A 24348-nucleotide genomic window follows, 5' to 3' on the forward strand; every position below is an offset into this window, starting at 1 on the left:
GACATTCTGGAGAGACTGTCTTCCTTCTCAGAGAACCAAAAGATATAGGGCAATTGTTTTATTATTATTTGCTTCTGTTATTGTTAAAACTGAGGCTTTGAAAAGAAAATATTGGACAGGAAGAAAATGAATACAACTCAGACTATTGGATTGTCAGGATGAGACAAGCCGATAGAACATTCCTGTGTTTAGACTATTGATTGGGCATTCTAAATCTTGCCAAGTTTAAATGTGACTACGTTGGCTGACATGAGATTGTTATCACCTTTTTCCTTTACTTTTCCTGCCTCTCAGAGGGTCCCATAAAACAAACATGCTTAACTCTTACACAAACAGGAATCCTCAGGAAAGTCTCTTTATATAACTGTCAACTACCTTAATTCTTCTAGATTAGAGACACCAGCCAAGAGCCCTGTGGCCGTCTGTCTTTTCTGAAAGAACCAAAGACAACAAAAGGACTGCCTCAAACAGCTGTTTGCAACTTAAACATCACTCTGCCAGCACATAAAAAGGTATCTTTTAATACTGGTTTAACTTTTTTCCCCTGGTCTTGAAGAAGTAGGCTCTTGGTGTGCAATTAAGGAATGCTTTGTAACATGATTAAAGCTCTTGAAACTCAAGTTTTATTAGTCTCTTTGTGTAGATTGACTAAGTCTTGTGACTGTGGTGTCAAATTCTTATGGTTTGTATAATGGAGTCCTCTGTTTATTGCTTCTGCTTCTGCTGGTAGTTCACAAATTTTTTTTTTTTTTTTTGCTCTCAAATAATGTCACACATTAATTTGCCATGGATGTGTAGCTCTTGATATTTTTCATTGACTTCTTTTGGTTTACTTTGCTTTCTAAAGCAGCTTGCATTTTGTGCTCCCTATTCAGTCCTTTTCATATCCTGATATTCTTTTCCCTGCTGTCCATTATAATATTCCTTGTCTCTGCAATGCATCTTGGGACCAAAAGGAGACAGAGTCAGATCAAGATGATGAGGTAATATGAACACTTCTGCTTTTACTCTATCAGAGATAGACTAGAAACAGAATCTGTATAAAAGGAGGTACAGAGGGCTGAAGTGTGGGAAACGTATTATATTTTTGCAGATCTTAGCTTAAATGAGGTAAAGGATACATATTTTTTTCTTAAAGAATAATTTATTCTTCCACATATACAGAAGAGTACTTCAGTACATTTAATAAAATTAAAATCCGGCTAATGACTTAAAAAGAGAAACTGAAGTCTTTTAGTTTAGCATTTTTAAATGTGATAGACTGGCATGTATAAATATACATTTGTGTGTATTTTCACCTAGTATCTACTGTATAAGTTTTAAATCAAAGATGGTGATAATATATGACATTTTATGTGTTTTATATGCTATAAAATATGTGTTCAATGGCTATTGATAAATATTGATATTCTATTAAAAGACATCTATCTTAGCCATTTTTAAGAGTATAATTGTTCAATTAAGTTTCATAAGTTATCTCCTAATATTTCTCCAAGTTATAAGATCATTGGATTTTTAAAACTCACAGCTCAGTAATATTAAATAGAATCAGCAGCTTTAAGATTCAGTAACATTACTTCAATAAAGCCATTAACCTGTTTGTAATCTCCTCATCTATGTTTTATGCCTATGATCATACAGAAACAATAGCAGTAATTGGAATGATAAACTTTGTGTGCCTTTTTCCTTGAATGTACTCACAAAGAGTGAGTGTACATCGTGATGTATGTGCTTTCAATATGAACAAATTTGGGAGAATTTATTGCTCAGCATCAGAAGTCTCTGTAACGCTCGTCTTTTATTTGTAGTTCCCTGTAGTCTGCTGTGTTGGTGCTCTTATATTTTGCTAAGTGATAGTTATTTGGTTGAGATATTGGGATGGGGCTAATAGAATCACAGTGGGGAACTAATATTTCCCTAAGAAAATCTGTTAAGAGAAAAATAAGGATAAACAAGATATCGACATGCCATTCTACAAAATGTTTCAAAATGATGAAAATGTCACAAGGAACTGGAACATAATCGTTCTCTTCTTTTTCTTTTCCAGACCGAGAAAGCGGATAGACGACAGAGTTTTGCATCGTTAGCTTTACGTAAGCGCTACAGCTACTTGACTGAGCCTGGAATGAGTGAGTTTCCTAACACATTTACTAATCTACGTGGATTTTTATAAGAAGAGACATTTTTTCTATACAAACAGAATTTTGGAGTCATGTGAAAGAAAACTCAATGGCAAAAGAAAACTGCCTACAGGAAAATTTTATCATGAGAACTAAGTAATATTTTGTACATAGTTGGAGATACAAGGTACAGACACCCCCAGATCATAGCTTTAAAAGGTTTTTTAAGCCATTAGCTTTTTTTTTTTTTTTTAAGAATTAGAAACATCTATCACTTGACTTTGAAAACCCTGATTTCACTTTGGCTGCTAACTATGTTAGGAGATAATACTATACCAAGATTGGTTTAAATCCATGCTAAAAAGAGAAAACATTTTCATACATGTCAGATAGTATAAAAGATGATAAAGTAACTCTGGTCATTATTTCATTTGTCTTAATATAGGTAGGTCATTCTAGCTTAGTCCTGATTCTTTTTTTCCCAGTTGGCAGGAATTAGATTTTCCTACCTTCCGGAGGTAGTATTTGTTTACTGATTTCTAATTCCTCCCATTCCCTCCCTCCCTCCCTCTGCCCTTTATTAAATATCAACTCTAAGGTTGGGCTTTACTAGACCAGTTAAACCCTTTTCTTCTCTCAGTAAATGTTTTGGTTCACTGTTAACTAGCTTGCAAGTATCAAGGCATAGATTCATCCAGTCATATTCATTCATTTTCTCCCTTTGTCTTCCCTCCCTTCTCTTTCCCTCCTCCTTATGGTTATCACCTCTGGTGATCACAGCCCTCAAGATAACCCTCTCCACCAACAGGAACTAAGAGTATGTTTGACTGATGTGGCATGGTGCCACTTTAACCATCAGAGGAGGATTTATGCAAACATTATTTTTAAATTAGTGAATCATTTGTGGCTGTTTCCCATTACTCACAGTTACTTGAATTCAAGGAGGATTGGACATTTACCAGTAAAAACCACAACTGTTTTTTCCCATCTTTCCTGAATTCTTGCTTCTGTGGGCCAACATAACATATTAAATATACAGCAGGAAACTACTCCCCTACTTCATTCAGGTGGTCTTAGCATAATCTTCTGGAATCTATCCCCTGGAGAGCTCTTACATTCAGACACAAAACAGGGAGCATAAGAGAAAGGAAACCCAACCACATGCATGAATGTTCTTCCAGATCTCTTTTTTCCTCTAGAATAACTGTCTAAATCTTTCCAAAACCATAAGGGCTGAAATTAACTCTCATTATGTTATAAAGCAGGGAAGGTGTGTGTGTTTAACTAGATGTGTGTATAAATTTCCTGGATAGACGTTTTCCTTGAGATACTACTTTGCCTCAAAGCTAGGGCTTTCATGGCGTGGCTGTTTGGGACTCCCAGGCCACATCCTTAAGCGCTGGACAGGCTCCAGCTACTTGAGGTCAGCTACCTCTGGACAAGCTAGCTCCTGTCTGATTTTTGTGCCCTAAGGTGTGTGTTTGGGGAATATATGAGTTGTAAGGTCAGGTGCATGTGCTAACGTCAATTGAATTTTTCCCACCCCTGAAACGGTTGCTACTTTTCAGTTAGCTTCATGAAGGTATATGTAGTTTGTCTTCCTTGACTTTTGATAGAAGGAAGAGGGTTCTCTTCTCTGTTTTATGAGAGGGAGCATAATGGTAGACAGAAGAATGGGAAGGAGTAAGAAAGGACTAAAAGAAAAACTAGGGGAATGTTATGACTCCTAAATTGGTGTCAGAAGAGAAAGTGAATGCAATTTTTCCCATAGTTCCCTATCCTTTCCACCTACCCAACCCATCCAACCTCTAAAAAAATAAAAAGATTCTGGTGTAATTCGGTGCTTGACATCCAGAATTCCCTTTGTTATAAGTGAAGAGTGAAAGTCGCTCAGTTGTGTCCAACTCTTTGGACCCTCTGCCAGGCTCCTCTGTCCATGGAATTCTCCAGGCCAGAATACTGGAGTGGGTAGCCATTTCCTTCTCTAGGGGATCTTACCAACCCAGGGATCAAACCCAGGTCTCCCACATTACAGGTGGATTCTTTACCATCTGAGCCACCAGAGAAGGCCTTTGTTATAACGGGTATCACAAAATATGTATCATGAAAGCATAAAGTATGTAACTAATCAGTAACTTGGCTGCTTTGTGCAAAGCATAAAACCATAGATGTGGTTCAGAAGACTTCTCTGCTTAGTGGAGCCAGACTGAAGTGGTAAAACAGAGATGCTCTGCCAGTTTCTGGTAGTTATAAAAATAAGTCCTTCCTTGAGACATTGAACTGAGCCCACATCTCTGAATTGAAGGAATCCCTAAACCTTCCATTTGCAGTGTGGTGTTCCCCCCAAAATTAAACAATATAATATTGAGAATTATGACTAGGAGGGGTAATGAATGGGTGAGTTTTTCCTTAGTTCTTCCACTTCTCTTTAGAATAATATGTAAGCCTAGAAAAGGATATGTTCTGAATGTTTGAATTTAAGTGTATACTAGGAATGAAAATCTTCACCCTTGTGGGAGTAGCTGCTAATCCAAGGACTGGATTGTAGCAATGGCATGAGCACAGCATGAAGAGGAACGTAAAGATGAAGCAGATTCTCATTTCCTCTTCGAGTTTCACTCTTATTCTGAACCAGTGCTTTCTGGGAGCGAGACTGTACTCAACTTTGACATAGAACTTAACCCTTGGCAGGCATTCCAAACCTCTGTGACCAGCTTGGTTTGTTTCTTAGAACTGTAGAAATAGAGAGGACTCGGTGTGTGCTTGCCATCCCCCAGCGAGTATGTGGACTTCATCTGTATGTTTCTTGTCCCATTGCCAGAAGATGCTGGTATTAAATCCATCTTTCCTAGTGGTAGGTCTGCCTCATGGCTTCTGCAGTGTTTGGGGTGTCCATGAGTCCCATAAATATTCTGGGAAGGCACCAGAATTGGCCCCTCTGTTATTGATTAAATATATATACAGATATATTCTGTATCCCACTGTAGATACGTAAATATGGGGTGTTAAAAATATGACTGTGCTTTTTAAATTTCCCCCATGATACCTTTTGAGAATTAAAAGCATAATGGATTATGAAAAATATCTGAGTGCTATGTGCTTTTTGTCCATAATAAAGACAAACCAGACATGAATACATTCTGTTGCAGAGGGATTTTTTCATATGCAGTATTAAATATTTTCATAAAAATCTCAAAAGGTACCAAGACTTAACATCTCATGGAAAAAGTGTACTCTTCTTTCTAAATGCTCTTGTGAAAGTATTTTTAAAGTTTGCACATTGTGCATAATATGGCATAAAAACTGTATTACTTCTTTGGCTCGTTTGCCATGATATATCATGCATGAGAAAATGTTTTCAGTTGCTTTGCTTGCTTATGGTAACCATGAACCATATTTCTGGTTTTTTTCCCCCTTTGTGTGTGTGTATGTGTACACATGCATTCTAAAATCATTTCATATTATGTTTCTTTTTTTCTTCACCAAAAGGAATATACTGCATGGAAAACATCAATGCAAACATTCCTTTTCTTTTTTTTCTTTTAAAATTCTGACTCAGAAAATTTCTTGCTCTTATTGGCTTTTTATGGGTGTGAAGCATAACCGAATTGTGCATGGAAGATGCAAATTTAAAATCCAGTGGCTTCACAGTTTGCACATCAGTTGCCTGTCACTTAAAAGTTATTTTGGATTCTGCATGAAATAGGCTTGAGTGGTTTTCTAAAATAAGAGTTTTAGAACATTTAATATATAGCTCTGTACATTGATATGGCTCTGAGTAGGTAGCATCTGTATCACTGAGAGGTTCAAGGAGAGGGAATATTAGAAATTACTGAAATGAGAGTTATATGGTTGTGCAGAACAAATATGTACCTATACAGGCAAAACAGAAAGGCTACTGATATTTCTAAACCAGCACATAAGAAAGTCAATAGGAAGTAAGCGAACAGTTTTCCATTGTGGTTATTTTTCTCCTCATTAATTCTTTCCTCATGTTTTTTATTTTTCATTGTTGGCCTATTGGTTGCAATGTGCTTTTTCTGTCTTTCATTTCACATTGCTCTGTGTTTTATTTAGTTTTATTTTTAACCTTGGATTAGTTGCATCTATAGAAATTTTTTTTTCCTCTTAATTGTTCCTTTTGCCTCTTCCATTCTGAATCATGCAAACAATTGTACTTGCTTTTGTAATATTTCAAAGTTTACTGACCAATTTTTTTCTCTGGTCTCTCTGTTTCTCAACCATTTTTGTTGATTTTTGTGTTTGATTTCATTTTAAAATTTAAGAAACAGTTGAACGGAGTGCAGGAGCAACAAGATCCCTCCCCACCACTTACTCATACAAGCCATTCTTTTCTACAAGACCCTACCAGTCCTGGACCACAGCTCCGATGACAGTGCCCGGGCCGGCCAAGTCAGGCTTCACTTCCTTGTCAAGTTCTTCCTCTAATACGCCATCAGCTTCCCCATTAAAATCTATATGGTCTGTTTCGACTCCTTCGCCAATCAAATCCACATTAGGCGCATCAACTACATCTTCGGTTAAATCCATTAGTGACGTGGCATCTCCAATTAGATCCTTTCGGACAATTTCTTCACCAATAAAAACAGTGGTGTCACAGTCTCCATACAATATCCAAGTTTCCTCTGGCACCCTGGTTAGAGCTCCCACAGTCACGGAGGCCTCACCTTTAAAGGGGCTGGCATCCACTTCTACATTTTCCTCTCGAACCTCCCCAGTGACTACCGCAGGATCTCTTTTGGAGAGGTCGTCAATTACTATGACACCCCCTGCTTCCCCCAAATCAAACATTAATATGTATTCTTCGAGTCTGCCATTTAAGTCAATTATCACATCAGCAGCACCGCTAATATCTTCACCTTTAAAGTCAGTGGTGTCTCCAGCTAAATCAACAGCTGATGTCATTTCATCAGCTAAAGTTACAATGGCCTCTTCTCTTTCATCACCGGTGAAACAGATGCCTGGACATGCAGAGGTAGCATTAGTCAATGGATCTATTTCCCCTCTGAAATATCCATCATCTTCAACGTTAATTAATGGATGCAAAGCCACTGCCACATTACAGGAAAAAATTGCTACAGCCACAAACTCTGTGATCTCTGTGGTTAACGCGGCCACTGATGCAGTTGAGAAAGTGTTCCCTTCCACTACAGCAATTCCATTTTCCCCACTCAGGTCTTATGTTTCTCCAGCACCATCAGCTTTTCAGTCTCTAAGAACTCCTTCTGCAAGTGCACTCTATACATCCCTTGGGTCATCAATATCTGCAACTACCTCATCTGTAACTTCATCGATAATAACAGTGCCAGTATACTCTGTAGTCAATGTTTTGCCAGAACCAGCATTAAAGAAACTTCCAGACTCTAATTCACTTACAAAATCAGCAGCAGCCTTGCTGTCGCCCATTAAAACATTGACTACGGAGACACGTCCTCAGCCCCATTTCAATCGAACTTCATCTCCAGTTAAATCATCTTTGTTCCTTGCACCGTCTGCCCTTAAGCTGTCTACACCATCTTCTCTATCTTCCAGTCAGGAGATATTAAAAGACGTGGCTGAAATGAAGGAGGACCTAATGCGGATGACTGCGATACTCCAAACAGATGTGCCTGAGGAGAAGCCATTCCAACCTGAACTCCCCAAAGAAGGGAGAATCGATGACGAAGAACCTTTCAAAATTGTCGAGAAAGTAAAGGAAGACTTAGTGAAAGTTAGTGAAATCCTTAAAAAGGATGTCTGTGTAGATAAAGGACCACTCAAATCACCAAAGAGTGACAAAGGACACTCTCCTGAAGATGACTGGATAGAATTTAGTTCAGAAGAAATAAGAGAGGCAAGACAACAAGCTAGTGTGAGCCATTCTCCATCTCTGCCAGAGAGAGTGCAAGTCAAGGCAAAGGCCGCCTCTGAAAAGGATTACAACCTGACCAAAGTTATTGATTACCTGACAAATGATATCGGGAGTAGTTCTCTGACAAACTTAAAGTACAAGTTTGAGGATGCCAAGAAGGATGGTGAAGAAAGACAGAAACGAATTTTAAAACCAGCAATTGCCCTGCAGGAACACAAACTCAAAATGCCTCCAGCCTCCATGAGGCCTTCCACCTCTGAGAAAGAGTTATGTAAGATGGCTGATTCCTTTTTTGGAACAGATACTATTTTGGAGTCTCCTGATGACTTTTCTCAACATGACCAAGATAAAAGTCCCTTGTCTGACAGTGGCTTTGAAACAAGAAGTGAAAAAACACCTTCAGCCCCACAAAGCGCTGAAAGCACTGGTCCCAAACCACTCTTCCACGAAGTCCCCATCCCTCCGGTCATTACAGAAACAAGAACTGAAGTGGTTCATGTTATCAGGAGCTATGAGCCCTCCGCTGGAGACGCTCCCCCGTCCCAACCAGAGGAGCCCGTGTCACCCAAACCTTCACCTACGTTTATGGAACTGGAACCAAAGCCCACCACGTCTAGCATTAAAGAAAAAGTCAAAGCGTTTCAGATGAAAGCCAGTAGTGAAGATGACGACCACAATCACGTTCTGGGCAAAGGCATGCGTGTTAAGGAAGAGACTCACATCACCACAACCACCAGAATGGTTTATCATTCTCCACCAGGCAGCGAAGGTGCCTCTGAGAGAATTGAAGAGACCATGTCAGTGCATGACATCATGAAAGCCTTTCAGTCTGGTCGGGACCCTTCCAAAGAACTGGCAGGTCTGTTTGAACATAAGTCGGCAGTGTCTCCAGACGTTCACAAGTCTGCTGCTGAAACCTCAGCCCAGCACACAGAGAAGGACAACCAAATGAAACCCAAACTGGAGCGTATAATAGAAGTCCACATCGAAAAAGGTAACCAGGCTGAGCCCACTGAAGTCATTATTAGAGAAACCAAAAAGCATCCAGAAAAGGAAATGTATGTATATCAGAAAGACTTATCCCGGGGAGATATTAACCTAAAAGATTTTCTGCCAGAAAAACACGATGCTTTTCCTTGTTCAGAGGAACAGGGTCAGCAAGAAGAAGAAGAACTCACTGCTGAAGAGTCATTGCCTTCCTATCTGGAGTCTTCCAGAGTAAACACTCCTGTGTCCCAAGAAGAAGATAGTCGCCCTAGTTCTGCTCAACTCATATCCGATGACTCTTATAAAACACTGAAGCTTTTGAGTCAACACTCAATAGAATACCATGACGATGAGTTGTCAGAACTAAGAGGGGAGTCTTACAGGTTTGCTGAGAAAATGCTTCTGTCAGAAAAGCTAGATGTGTCTCATTCTGATACTGAGGAATCGGTTACAGACCACGCAGGGCCCCCTAGCTCAGAGTCTGATAAGCGGGCCAGAGAAAAAGTAGTCACTGCCCCCAAAAAAGAAATTCTCTCCAAAATCTATAAAGATGTGTCTGAAAATGGTGTAGGTAAAGTGTCTAAAGATGAGCATTTTGATAAAGTGACAGTGTTGCACTATTCTGGCGATGTTAGTAGTCCAAAACATGCCATGTGGATGCGCTTTACTGAGGACAGATTAGATAGAGGTAGAGAGAAGTTGATGTACGAAGACAGGGTGGATAGGACCGTGAAGGAAGCTGAAGAGAAACTGACTGAAGTGTCACAGTTTTTTCGTGACAAAACTGAAAAGCTCAATGATGAACTGCAGTCCCCAGAGAAAAAGCAACGCCCTAGAAATGGCAAAGAATACTCATCCCAAAGCTCTACCAGTAGCAGCCCTGAGAGAGCACTGCTGACAGAACTGCTGGCATCCAGTGATGAGTGGGTCAAGGTGAGGCAACATGGCCGCGATGGACACAGCATCCCCAGGGCCGATGAGAGGAATGCAGCCCATCTGCCCAGCAGCCCAGAGGTGGTTCCTTCCCAACAGACCGAGGACAGCAAGTCCACAGAGGAAGCCAAAGGAAGTAGTTCTCAGAGCAAAGAACCAGAAGGGCCCCAATCTGGGTTTCAGCTCAAGCAATCTAAACTCAGTTCAATTAGATTAAAATTTGAACAGGGTGCACAGGCCAAAAGTAAGGACGTTTCTCAAGAAGACAGAAGGCCAGATGGCCAATCCAGAATCCCAGTTAAAAAAATCCAGGAAAGCAAGCTACCTGTCTACCAGGTGTTTGCTCGAGAAAAACAGCAGAAGGCCACAGACCCCTCAGATGAAAGTGTCTTTGTGCAAAAAGATCTTACAGTATTAAAAGCTAAAGATGAGCATGCCGAGAGCAATGAGATGGTTGTAAATGATTTTGGTTCTGATGATGTGAAAAAACAGAGGACTGAAATGTCAAGTAAAGCGATGCCTGACTATTTTTCTGAGCAACAGGCTAAAGACTTGTCCTGTCACGTAACTGCAGACTTAGCAACAAAGGGACCATGGGACAAAAAGGTCTTTAGAACGTGGGAAAGTTCTGGAGCTGCTAATAATAAGTCACAGAAAGAGAAACTTTCACATGTACTTGTTCATGATGTAAGAGAAAATCATGTTGGTCACCCTGAGAGTAAAATTGTTGACCAGAGGGATGAGTTTTTGTCTGTGACTGAGAGAGAACACAAATTGTTAACTAATGGCTCTCTCTCAGAAATTAAGGAAATGACTGTAAAATCTCCCTCCAAAAAAGTCTTATATAGGGAATATGTTGTTAAAGATGGGGAGCATCCAGGTGGCTCTCTTGACCAGCCTTCCAGGAGAAGTGAGAGCTCGGCGGTGTCACACATCCCGGTCAGGGTTGCAGAGGAAAGGAGGACACCAGCTCCAGATATTCCTGATGGTTTTTGTGAGCAGTCGACATTTGTGAAACATGAACTGTCGCCAAAGTTATCCCAGTCAAGTATGACTAAAGAGACAGTTGAGACACAGCACTTTAATTCCATAGAAGAGGAAAAAGTAACCTATTCAGAAATCAGCAAAGTTTCAAAACACCAGAGTTATGTAGGCTTATGCCCGCCTCTCGATGAAACAGAGCTCTCCCCGACCAAGTCTCCAGATTCTCTAGAGTTTAGCCCAGGAAAGGAATCGCCCTCTAGTGATGTATTCGACCACAGTCCCATTGATGGATTGGAAAAAGTTGCACCACTAGCCCAGACGGAGGGAGGGAAAGAAATAAAAACTTTACCTGTTTATGTCAGTTTTGTGCAGGTGGGAAAGCAGTATGAGAAGGAGATACAACAAGGAGGTGTAAAAAAAATCATAAGTCAGGAATGTAAGACAGTGCAAGAGACCAGGGGAACCTTTTACACAACTAGACAGCAGAAGCAACCTCCTTCTCCTCAAGGTAGTCCGGAAGATGATACTCTAGAGCAAGTTTCCTTTCTAGACAGCTCTGGGAAGAGCCCTTTAACCCCAGAGACTCCCAGTTCAGAGGAAGTGAGTTACGAATTTACGTCTAAGACACCAGACTCGCTTATAGCTTATATACCAGGCAAACCCAGCCCAATTCCCGAGGTTTCGGAGGAATCTGAGGAGGAGGAACAGGCCAAATCAGCCTCCTTAAAGCAGCCTGCAGGGGAGGAGATGGCTGCAGTCGAGCATGAAATGCCTAACAACGTGAGCAAGGACTCTGCCCAGAGACCCAAAACTAACAGAGTTGCCTACATTGAATTTCCCCCTCCTCCACCGCTGGATGCAGACCAGATGGAGCTGGATAAGAAACATCCTTATCTTCCCGAAAGGGAGGTTGACATGATTGAAGTCAGTCTGCAAGATGAGCATGACAAGTACCAGCTGGCCGAACCGGTCATCAGGGTGCAGCCACCCTCCCCAGTTCCCCCTGGGGCGGACATCAGTGACTCCAGTGATGACGAATCCCTTTATCAACCAGTGCCAGTCAAAAAATACACCTTCAAGTTAAAGGAGGTCGACGACGAACAAAAAGAAGGGACAAAATCCAAAGCCTCTGCTGAAAAGGCTTCCACCCAGAAAGAATTAGAAATGAATGGATCTGGAAAAGATACTGAATTCGGCCTTGGCCTTGATTCACCTCAGAATGAAGCTACCCAGAACGGGAACAATGACCAGTCCATCACAGAGTGTTCCATTGCCACCACAGCAGAGTTCTCTCATGATACGGATGCCACAGAGATCGACTCTCTGGATGGCTATGACCTGCAAGACGAAGATGATGGCTTGACTGAGAGTGATTCGAAGCTCCCCAGTCAGACCCTGGAGCTGAAGAAAGATATCTGGAACACGGAGGGCATCCTGAAGCCAGCTGATCGCTCCTTTAGCCAAAGCAAACTCGAAGTTATCGAGGAGGAGGAGGGAAGGTTGGGACCAGATGAAGATAAGCCACCTCCTAAAAGCTCTCCATCCGAAAAGACTCCTGATAAGACTGATCAGAAGTCAGGGGCCCAGTTTTTCACACTAGAAGGCAGACATCCCGACAGATCAGTGTTTCCTGATACTTACTTCAGTTACAAAGTAGATGAAGAGTTTGCCACTCCTTTTAAAACAGTAGCTACCAAAGGTCTAGATTTTGACCCCTGGTCTAATAACCGAGGAGATGATGACGTGTATGACAGTAAATCACGGGAAGATGAAAATAAGCCATTTGGTCTGGCTGTGGAAGACCGCTCTCCAGCAACTACCCCCGATACAACACCAGCCCGCACGCCAACTGATGAAAGTACCCCAACTAGTGAGCCTAACCCCTTCCCATTTCATGAAGGAAAAATGTTTGAGATGACTCGCAGTGGTGCAATTGACATGAGCAAGAGGGATTTTGTTGAAGAGAGGCTCCAATTTTTCCAGATTGGTGAGCATACTTCTGAAGGGAAGTCAGGGGACCCGGGGGAAGGGGATAAAAGTACAGTCACTGCCACACCACAGCCACAGGCAGGGGACACCACTGTAGAGACCCATCTAGAGGGAAACGTAGAGCCAACTACAGTGGAACCCAACCCCAGCCTCCCGACCAGCGGAGAGTGTCAGGAAGGCACAGCCACTAGTGGCTCACAGGAGAGAGCAGCAGCAGCCACTAACTCCTCTAAGCTTGACCCCAAGTTGCGCACGCCTATAAAAATGGGAATTTCTGCGTCCACCATGACCTTGAAGAAAGAAGGCCCTGGAGAAGTGACAGATAAGACAGAAGCTGTGATGACCAGTGGTCAGGGATTAGAGAATGAACCTATAACGGTGATTTCAAATACAGCCAATAGCCACATGGGCGTTAGGCCCCAAGAAAAACATGATTTTCAAAAAGATAACTTTAATAACAACAACAATTTGGATTCTTCCACTATACAGACAGATAACATTACAAGTCACGTAGTTCTGACAGAACATTCTGCACCCACTCGTACCACAGAGAAAGCTAATCCAGTGAAAAGCTCATCAGAAAAAAAGACAGGGCTACTGCAAGGACATTGTGTGAGAGAGAAACAGAAAGTTCTTGGAGAGCAGCAAAAGACAAAGGAACCAATAGGGATTAGGCGAAAATCCAAACTTCCCATAAAGGCCACTTCACCAAAAGATCTCTTCCCACCACCAGATCATATGCCAGACATTCATGTGAGTAAAACGAAGCAGGTTAGTCAGTCTGAGAAAACCAAAGGCCTTACTGCTTCTTCATGTGTAGATGTGAAGTCCAGAATTCCAGTGAAAAACACACACAGGGATAACCCAGGTTCAGTCAGAAAACCATGTGCCACACAAAAGCAAGGGCAGCCAGAGAAAGGCAAGGCCAAACAGCTTCCATCCAAGTTGCCAGTAAAGGTAAGACCCACCTGTATCACCTCCACCTCCACCTCCACCTCCACCACCACCACCACAGTTAAAGTCAGGAAAAGTCAGCTTAAGGAAGTATGTAAACATTCCATTGAATATTTTAAGGGAATTAGTGGTGAGACCTTAAAGCTTGTGGACCGCCTCTCTGAAGAAGACAAACAGATGCAGTCCGAGTTGTCCGATGAGGAAGACAGTACCTCAAGAAACACGTCGTTGTCCGAGACTTCCCGGGGTGGCCCGCCTTCCGTTACAACGAGGTCTGCTAGAGATAAGAAAACAGAGGCAGCACCTTTAAAATCAAAGAGTGAAAAGGCCGGCAGTGAGAAAAGGAGCAGTAGAAGGACTGGTGAGAATGAAGGCAGTCAGGTCTCTCGAGCACTCTTTGCTCACATCCTGGAGAACGAGCATAGTTTGTAAACACTTTCCAACTTGTAGACCCTAGTGCATGACCTGTTGTGATTGCCTGTGGAGTGACTTAACCGTAGTTTCTCATTCTGTCATCGTCATCTGTGTGTGCTGTCTATATACTCTTCTTTCCTTCCTTTTAACCCAACAACACTATAGACAGCTAGGGAAGCATGCTGAAGATATTGGTGCCATTCAAGATGAGCAACTTTTTTTTTTCAATGTGCTAATGCATATGATTCTGTCAAAGTAAAAGCACAGATGTTGAAATGCCATCGTGGTGTTTTCACCCCCACGACACTTTTGTAGCTATTGTCAAGTAGCTAGCTCGTCAGCATGTTGAATTTCATTACATCGAGCATCCATGTAGTCTGACATTTGGCCTGATGTAGGTGAAAATCAAGTGAGTCATCTAAAAGAGAAGTGTTCATGTAGGTGATTAGGACACATTTCAGTGTACAGTGTTAGCATCAGTCTCTCTGTAAAATCTGAGTACTGCTAAAAGCAATTTTCCAGTGTCGTGTCTTTCTTGATGATTATTTTAATTAAGAAATTGTAAATCGTAGGTCCACAGAGTCCATGTGAACGGACAGATATCAGGATGGCAATAGTAGCCGATCACCTGGGACTCAGTTGGACAGGTAAGTGTGTATACACCTGAATGAAATTTCTTAATTTGTCTTTTTCACAAATAGTTTAATTTTTTTAAAAAGGAATAAAAAACATTTTTAATCACTCATAATTCTATCTACCCAGAGCTAATTACAGATAATACCTTGTATACTGTGTTTTTTTTCAAAGCTTTTCTATGCATATACATTATAGAATAGAAAATTTAAATTTATTTTACCTTAAATTTGAGTACTTTCTTCACAATGCCATTTCTGGTAATATAGGATAAGCTTTTACCTAATGGAAGATTTATTTGGGAGCATAAAGGAAAATATACCTAAAGGCTGTAGTTTTTAAATAATACAAAATGTGGAAGCATGGTTTATGCCCTTAGAGTAGCTCTCTTAGGCAATAGTTCAACAAATCCATGCCTAGGTTTCACAAAGTTTAATCATTCATGAGTCACTGTCATGATATACACACATTATTTATAATATACACATTTTATTTACCTGAAACTTTTAAGGAGACTCAGTTTTATGCTCAAAGACTTATTTAAAAGGAAATCTTATGTCACTTGTTGTCCCCCAAAATGCTTCCTTTTGTGTTTAATACTTTCACTGATCTTGGGGCCTCTGGGTCTTCACTGCTGTGCGGGTTTCTCTGCAGTTGTGGCAGGCGGGCGCTGCTCTCTGGTTGCAGGGCCCAGGCTGCAGCAGCCCCTCTTGTTGCAGAGCACCAGCTCTAGACAGCGTGGGCTTCAGTAGCCGCAGCTCCCGGGCTCTAGAGCACACAAGCTCCAAGGCGCGTGGGATCTTCCTGGATTAGGGATTCCACCTGTGTCTCCTGCATTGACAGGTGAATTCTTTACCACTGAGCCCCCAGGGAAGCCCATTATATCACTGCGATAATAGAAAACAAGGATCATTTTCAATGACTATATAAACAACAAAACAAAGGATGACAGTTAAATTTTGAATTAAATTTTTCAGAAAAAGGATACAGATAAATCAATCTATTCAATTTACAAAAATAGTTGGATTCTGTGAAACAAATGAAACTTTTTATAATTGGTGTGCAGAAAAAGAATATATGGCTTGATTCCTCTTCACTTAAGATGAAGATAAGGCTCTGTGTCAGCTGGACAGTACTGCTTTGTATTCTGATGTTAACTGGGCCCCTCAAATCCTACTTCACATGAATCAGAGAAATTTTAAATTTTATAGATTGTATGTATTTTTTTCTTAATGCACAGCCAAACAACATAAAAGTTAAACATAAATAAATGTTAATTACTGTCATATTTAAAGTCATCTTGCATACTATCAGGGACAGACATTCTCAAGGAAGTAATTATCTATGCTGTCAAAAGGGAGGTTATGAAACTAGATCATGGCACAAAAGGTCACCTACAATTACTTTTTTCCAGTGCCCTGAATGTCACGCCACCCACTCTCTCCATTAAAAGGACTCCTCTCCTTCTGCCAAGCCCTGCCCTAAGGCACACTGCTACTGACCTAACCTAGTGGAGCTCTGGAAGAAACAGGGGATCTGAGTAATCCTTTGCAGACTATTAAGAATTAATAGCAATTCATCATGTATAAATATGTATGAACATAAAATAATATTTATATTTTCTGGGTGGCTCAAACAATAAAGAATTGTCCTGCAATGCAGGAAATGCAGGTTCGATCCCTATGTTGGGAAGATCCCCTGGAAGAGGGCACGGCAACCCATTCCAGTTTTCTTGCCTGGAGAACCCCAAGGACAGAGAGAGTCTGGCGGGCTACAGTCCGTGACTCACAAGAGTTGGACTATAGTCCATGGGGTAGCAAAGAGTCAGACATGAAGTGACTAAGCATGCATGCATATTTTAACACTGGACATTATAATCTGAAAATATCCTGGAGCTAATGTTGGTTTTGTAGTATTACTTGCCCATAACTATTAGCTTATTTTCTTTAAGCAAAACTAGTCCTTAGTTTTTCAGAGTAAACTTTTGGAGATGTGACATGAAAATAGAGAGGAAACATAAAGTCATAAATTTTGTAAATTCTCAGTGACAATGTCTTTGCTCTTCACTGAGTCTCTAGATAAGGATATGGTTTGGTTATGAGGACAATAAGGATTACTGTCCTTAAGACCCAAAGAGATAAGGAACTTTAAAAAAATTAACTTTTCTAATTTGAATTACCATATACACAATGAAGATTATTAGGAAAATTAGCATTTAGAAGGACAAAATTTAAATCCATCCCTCAGAACTCCTGTTAACAAGTAGCAATGTACTTTGATTTTTTTTTATAAATAATTTTGAAAATGTTCTATACACAATTAATTTTCTTTTTATTTCTCTCTGATCTTGGTTTAATGGATAAGTAACATCCAGTACAAGTACTTTACAATGATGTTTTGCTGTCGCTCACAATGTACTAGCGAATCATGAAATAAATTCAGGTTTTGCTTTTTGTTGGTAAAAGGAAGAGAAAATGTGTATCCCATATATTAAGGCTAGTTCAGTTCAGTTCAGTCGCTCAGTCGTGTCTGACTCTGCGATCCCATGAATTGCAGCATGCAAGGCCTCCCTGTCCATCACCATCTCCCGGAGTTCACTCAAACTCAAGTCCATCGAGTCAGTGATGCCATCCAGCCCTCATCCTCGGTCGTCCCCTTTTCCTCCTGCCCCCAATCCCTCCCAGCATCAGAGTCTTTTCCAATGAGTCAACTCTTCGCATGAGGTGGCCAAAGTACTGCAGTTTCAGCTTTAGCATCATTCCTTCCAAAGAAATCCCAGGGCTGATCTCCTTCAGAATGGACTGGTTGGATCTCCTTGCAGTCCAAGGGACTCTCAAGAGTCTTCTCCAACACCACAGTTCAAAAGCATCAATTCTTTGGCGCTCAGCTTTCTTCACAGTCCAACTCTCGCATCCATACATGACCACAGGAAAAACCATAGCCTTGACTAGACGGACCTTTGTTTTGCTCTAATAAGATGTAGTTTCATTTCTAGAAGCACCTTACAGGCTGCAGGCTGTAATCAGTTTGCCAGCCACTGCATTACATTAATTAACTCTTCTTTTGTTCAACACACACCCTGTTTGCAGTTTTTGAGAAGGACAAGCCTACAGTGGACATTCATGTATGTAAATAATTTTCTACAACCCTGTGTATTGTCACCGTAGGTTTCTAGAAGTGAAATCAGTTGGCCAAAGGATATAGACTTTTTTGAGCCTCTGAATACATTTTGCCAAACTGCTGGAAAGGTTCTTAAGCAGGACAGAATCTCGGCCAATTCTTTTTTCCGTGAATTTTCCCATTTCCTACTTTTTATAATCACTTAAGGCTAATACACATCTGACAGATTTTTTTAATTGTACAAAAAATGTACACTGAAAAAAAAATGTCCACTGAAAGGTAAGTCTCCCTCTCATCTTTGACTCCCAAATTTCATTCCCCCAAGGCAGCTATTCGTATCATATGTATCCTTCCAGGGATAACTATCTGCATTTACAAGATTGAGTGTATGGCTGTATACACTTAGTTGGAAAGAAAGCTTATCTCCCTTTTATTTTTTACACAAATGGCAGCATATCATAGACAGTGATCTGGCTTTGAGTCATCATTTAACCTCCCAAGCGGCACTGATGAAACTTGAAGTCATATAGAATAGAGTATTATGTGAGAAAAAGATCTATTTCATGAATATTGCCTAGAGAAAAACTCTACTGGCTTCTCTTGTGGCATGTTTATGAATTGTATATCCCTAACTATCTTATCCATGGATAGAGGAGCCTGGTAGGCTGCAGTCCATGGGATCACTAAGAGTCAGACACGACTAAACAACTTCACTTTCACTTTTCACTTTCATGCACTGGAGAAGGAAATGGCAACTCACTCCAGTGTTCTTGCCTGGAGAATCCCAGGGACGGGGGAGCCTGGTGGGCTGCTGTCTATTGGGTCGCACAGAGTCGGACACGACCGAAGCGACTTAGCAGCAGCAGCAGCAACTATCTTATGGGCTTCTCAGGTGGCGCTAAAGAACCCACCTGCCAATGTAGGAGACGGAAGGGAAGCGGGTTCGATCCTTGTGTCAGGAAGATTCCCTGGAGGAGGGTACAGCAACCCACTCCAATATTCTTGCCTGGAGAATCCCATGGACAGAGGAGCCTGGTGGGTTATAGTCCATGGTGTCATAAAGAGTTGCACAGGACTGAAGTGACTTAGCACACTTATATGAAGCTTGCTTCAAATTGCAGATAATAATCTGGCTAAATTAAAAGAATCTATCAACATCCTCTTCGAACAGATTAAGAATCTTTATAAAATGATCTCCAAAGGAAATCTGATTATAACCAAGGAATTACCTCAAGAGAGAAGTCACAGCCTGTGTATTATCACTACTTTGCTGTGAAATCCAGTATATAAAGATTAATGCCCAAGGCTGTACTTGGGTTTTTCTATAGAATTCTCCCCCCCCTCTTTTTTTTGGGGGACAGTTAAGCATTACTTTTATAAAATATATGTGATAAAAGTATAACATTAAATCTTAGTAACTCTTTTTCTTTTCTACAGAACTGGCAAGGGAACTGAATTTTTCAGTGGATGAAATCAATCAAATACGTGTGGAAAATCCAAATTCTTTAATTTCTCAAAGCTTCATGTTATTAAAAAAATGGGTAACCAGAGACGGAAAAAATGCTACAAGTATGCTGAAACTATATTGCTTTAACTTTCAAAACTGCCCATGTCTAATATTCCAGATAAGCCTATTGTTAAGAAAACCACAGTGATCATAAAATAATTGCAGGTCTTTTGAAGTTATACTTGTTTAATTTCATGCTAACATTCTAAACTTCTGTCTTTAGGGAGCTTTTTATGAAGCAAGCAGGAGGGGATTTTTGCATTTTGTCTGTAGTTCTGTGACCATCAAAAATGGAAATATAATGCTAGCTGTTCAGTTATGAGCCCGTGGTGGGAAACACTGAAGTTACTGCTATGGCCAGAAATGGAAGTGCAGGAAAATGGAGACGGATAGGACCAAAGCATTTCAGCCAGCCTGCTCTGTGATGGCAGAGACCTCTCCAGTGTTCCGGGGTTTGGGGTGGTTTAGTTTTGTTGAGGTGGGGGAAAGAGAGTGGTGTGTATACTGTGACAAATGCCAACCCACAACAATGTGCAGTTATTGTGGGCTTGCCTGTGTCAGCCTGAGCTTAGTAAGTCATTAAAATGCTAAGCATCAAATACAGAGGTGACCTATTTTGACAGTCTAATGGGAGGAAAGTGTTTAAAGTTTTATAAGTTCCCCTTATAACTAAAAGAATCTAGCTCTTTTGAGGCCCATCTGCTCTGCAGCTTACCAAGATGGAATGAATGTTGCTGCCATCACACACAGCTTCATAAAATGCTTCTTAAAACCCTAACATCTTTCTCGAGAGCTACAAGCTTTCTGAGTCCTCCGAATAGTGAATATTGCAGAGCTGGAGTAAGGAGCATCTAAAATGTCAGGAGGGTCAAGAAAGCCATACCTTCATGTGAATATTGTGAGGATGTAAAAGAAAATAATGTAATTGGGTTTTCAACCCTTTTTTTTTTTTTCATCCTTTTTCAGCTGATGCCTTAACTTCGGTCTTGACAAAAATTAATCGAATAGATATAGTGACTCTGCTAGAAGGACCAATATTTGATTATGGAAATATTTCAGGCACCAGAAGTTTTGCAGATGAGAACAATGTTTTCCATGACCCCGTGGATGGTAATTGAATTTAGTGTTCATATTTACTTAATCATTTGGTAAAATTTGAAAGTGCAGTAGGACAAAGTAGTCATGTAAAACCAACTAAATTGTGATTTGCTTGACTTAATTTCTCATTTTCACAGCTTATTCTCTGCCATAGTCTGCAAACAAACACTCTGTTAGAACAAACTTGATAAATGTCTGTTATATAAAATACAAATAATGAGGTATAAAGGCATAAGTTAACTGAAAGAGTTGGTATCTTAAGTATTTTATATGACCAAATGGAAGAGAATTTAATATCTAGAGAACATGTTGATTTGTCACTTTTTACATTAATCTAAAACATAAGAAGACTCTTCTATTCCTATATAGGTAAAATCAAATTGTGTGTTATTATACAAATTGTTAAGTAAAATGCTTAATTACTGTTTTGAGAACCAATTATTAAAGCATGTGCTGAAAGAGGCTAATATCACTAAAAAGCTGTTTCAGTTATTTAGCATTATTTTAACTTCATAGGCTGCCATTTTTTGTTTGGCAAAACCGTATCTGTTGTGTATAATAAGGTAGCACAATTTCTAATTCAATGAGCATAGATGTCGCCAATAATATAATAATTCCTCTTTTACATTAGCTTAATTTATATAATAATATTGTCATTTTCCTTCATTTTGTAAGTTGGGGCTTTTTTTTCATCAAGGTATTAAGAAAAGTATTATAAATACGTTTTTCAAGATGTTCATCTACCTTCATAAATGGAAATTTATTCCTATAATGAATTTTGAGTAAAAAATGATTATATGGAGGCAAGAAGAGGAGCTAGGGATATTCTTCTATTATTTCAATTTTTGAAAAATATGGTGATTATTTCCCCATTTTTAAACAGAAAAGTTAGCCAATAATCAGTAACTTACAAATCTGCACATATGACAAAAGATCTCAAAATTCTTAGAAAGTTTCTGCTTACTAAAGTCAGTCAAAAATTTAAAGTGTACCTTGTTATCCCCGTAACATAAACATGTGGGTAATAATGTCAAAAGTGGTTTCTTTTTAAGATTATAAATACTACAGAACCTGGGAAAAAGCTTTCTTCAAGGCTTTGTCTTATAGGTGAGACCATTTATTGGTGCCCAGACTCCCTGCACACAGGATAAAGATAGACCAGTGTTATATCAAAGGTTGAATTATTGCCAAACCACAACTTATAGAATATTTTAATATTCTTTATTGGGAAATTAAAGAAAAGTAGTTCTAATAAACAAGATAATCAAAAAACAATGAAAGTATTCAATAGAATTGAAAGTCTCACTTAATTTTAACATTTTAGAATCAGAATATTATTAAATTTATAAGGACTTTCTGTTGCTACATCTTAATATTTTACATTTCCTATTTTTAAAATTCTTAGGAAAATTTAGGAATGTTTATGAAGTCAACTTTATTTGTGGAGATTATAAACCTCATGTATTCTTAGACAAATTTTCAACATTTTGGTTTATGGATGACCATAACATAAAAAATGTTCACAACCTATAGCAAGTTGCATTTACAGCCAAAGCTAAATTGATATTTACCTTGGACAAATGGAAAAATTATACTTCAGTTTTGTAGACCAATAAGTCAGAAAATGTGCCTGGTTGCCTTTTTTTCCTGTCTCTCCTCTTTGCTGAACTTTTGTGAAACTTCCTTTCCTCACCATGACCAGACCATTGTTGACTTCTCTCTCTGCTGAAGGAGAAAAATAACTGCCTTAGTACACACAGCAAGGTTTAAAACATGGCCATTGCTCCCTCCTTCCCCTTTGTGTAGGCCGGTTAGTAAACCTCTGTGTTTCACAGGATTGTCATGAACATTCAAAGGCTCTTTGCAAGTGGTTCTCCTCCTGTCTGTTGTGTATCATTTCTTTTTTCTCTTTATTTGATTCGTGGTTCTGAGTGGATCCTTTCACCAAGACTTCCATACATACACAACCTTTCATCTCTGTCACATTAGGATACCTGAAAAGCTTACATGGAGTCTTTTCTACTTTATCTGCCTTTTAAATCCTTTTCCTAACATCTTTCTAGATTTTTTTTCACAGTGCTACTGCTCTAAAATCGAGTAGTCATTTCTTTCAATGACGAAATTAATTTTTCTTTAAATGATTAAATTCATTTTTCATTATTGTAAATTTTATATGAAATAAGTAAGAGTTAAGAATTCAGTAGCATCACTCTTATGTACAGTTCTTAAGTTATAAGTAATTATAAAAATTGGTTTCTTATGGTTTGTTGTAGTCAGTCCACCACAGTGTGGATTGTGCATGTAAAGAGTATTGATAGAAAGGTATTAATTTGGCCATGGAATAAATGTATCTTACATAATGACAGCTGACTTTATATTGGATTTAATTTGTGAATGTAAGTTACTGTATTAAAATTAGCAAAATCAATGGAAACAATTTATATCTTAATTAACTAGTATTCTATTTTACAGTAGTTTGCCACTAGTCTTTTATTTCATTATATTACAAGTATTTGAACTAAACCAATAAATAGATCAACATTGTTCTTTAATTCATCATACATTTTCATAACTAATATAATTTAAGTCATTCCATGTGTTTGTTTGATGTGCTCTAATTCATTTCAGTCAGTCCAAATGTACTGTCTTCCATAGGTTATCCTTCCCTTCAAGTGGAACTGGAAACTCCCACAGGGTTGCACTACACACCTCCCACCCCTTTCCAGCAAGATGATTATTTTAGCGATCTCTCTAGCATAGAGTCTCCCCTTAGAACCCCCAGTAGACTGAGTGATGGGGTAGTGCCTTCCCAGGGAAACATAGAGCATTCAGCAGATGGACCTCCAGTTGTAACTGCAGAAGACACATCCTTAGAAGACAGCAAACTTGAAGACTCAGTGCCTTTAACAGAAATACCTGAAGCAGTGGATGTAGATGAGAGCCAGTTGGAGAATATATGTCTGAGTGAGTATCCTCAATACCTCGGAAGGATGGCTGGGGCCCCAAAAGATGTTAAACCAGCAGAGCCACTGAAGCAGACTAGAAAAGTAGGTGTAAGCTCTGAACAGCAAGAGAAAGGAAAATCTGGTCCTGATGAGGAGATGACGGAAGAAAGACTCATATCTCTATTTGAGGACATCCAACTTGAAGGAGTAGAGTCTGAGGAGATGACAGAAGAAAAAGTACAGGCTATTCTTAAACGTGTTCAGCAAGAAGAACTGGAAATGTCTTCAATTGCAGGTTGGCAGAACGAGACATCAGGTGGGAACCTAGAGTCCCCTGCTCAAGCTCGAAGAATAACTGGTGGGCTACTAGATCGACTGGATGACAGGTATGGCTCTGGGTCAGAAAAAGGAAAGTGAAATGAAGGTTATGTGTTAGTTTATCTATCCATCCATCCATCCATCCAGGCCAAACAGCTTGTAGGATACTCTGACCAGGGATCAATCCCAGGCCCTTGGCAGTGAAAGCGCACAGTCCTAACCACTGCACTGCCAAGAAATTCCAATAGTCTGTTTTAAATATATGGTTTTTAGCAGTTACTCTTTTTCTAAAATTACCGTTTCAATTTTGGAATAATACATGCCTTGAAAGGTTGGTTCATTTTGCTAATCTAGAGAGGGAAAGTTACACTGAACTCAAATATAATTTTTAAAGCTACTGATAATTAGCTGAAGTAAAATATAAAAAGTTTTATACATGCTAAAGATGGATGCACTTTCTTTACTTTAGAAGCC

At 39.7% G+C, this 24348-nt stretch overlaps 1 protein-coding gene across 3 annotated transcripts in view; it reads left to right on the plus strand.

The window, feature by feature from the left end:
• Positions 1-24348, plus strand: part of ANK3 (ankyrin 3) — a 372120-nt gene that overhangs the window by 311241 nt on the left and 36531 nt on the right. The window contains exons 38-45 of one of the 3 annotated variants that reach the window (XM_040242313.1): positions 390-512; positions 957-983; positions 2048-2129; positions 6407-14200; positions 14826-14900; positions 19444-19575; positions 20480-20623; positions 23852-23942. In XM_040242313.1, the coding sequence (XP_040098247.1) occupies positions 390-512; positions 957-983; positions 2048-2129; positions 6407-14200; positions 14826-14900; positions 19444-19575; positions 20480-20623; positions 23852-23942 (8468 nt within the window). Of the gene's footprint in view, positions 1-389; positions 513-956; positions 984-2047; positions 2130-6406; positions 14201-14825; positions 14901-19443; positions 19576-20479; positions 20624-23266; positions 23943-24348 lie in introns of all 3 variants that reach the window. The other 2 variants (XM_040242314.1, XM_040242315.1) reach the window with 2 other exon arrangements.

This window comes from Oryx dammah, unplaced genomic scaffold, assembly GCF_014754425.2.
Source record: "Oryx dammah isolate SB20612 unplaced genomic scaffold, SCBI_Odam_1.1 HiC_scaffold_6, whole genome shotgun sequence".
In the NCBI taxonomy this organism is placed as follows: domain Eukaryota; kingdom Metazoa; phylum Chordata; class Mammalia; order Artiodactyla; family Bovidae; genus Oryx; species Oryx dammah.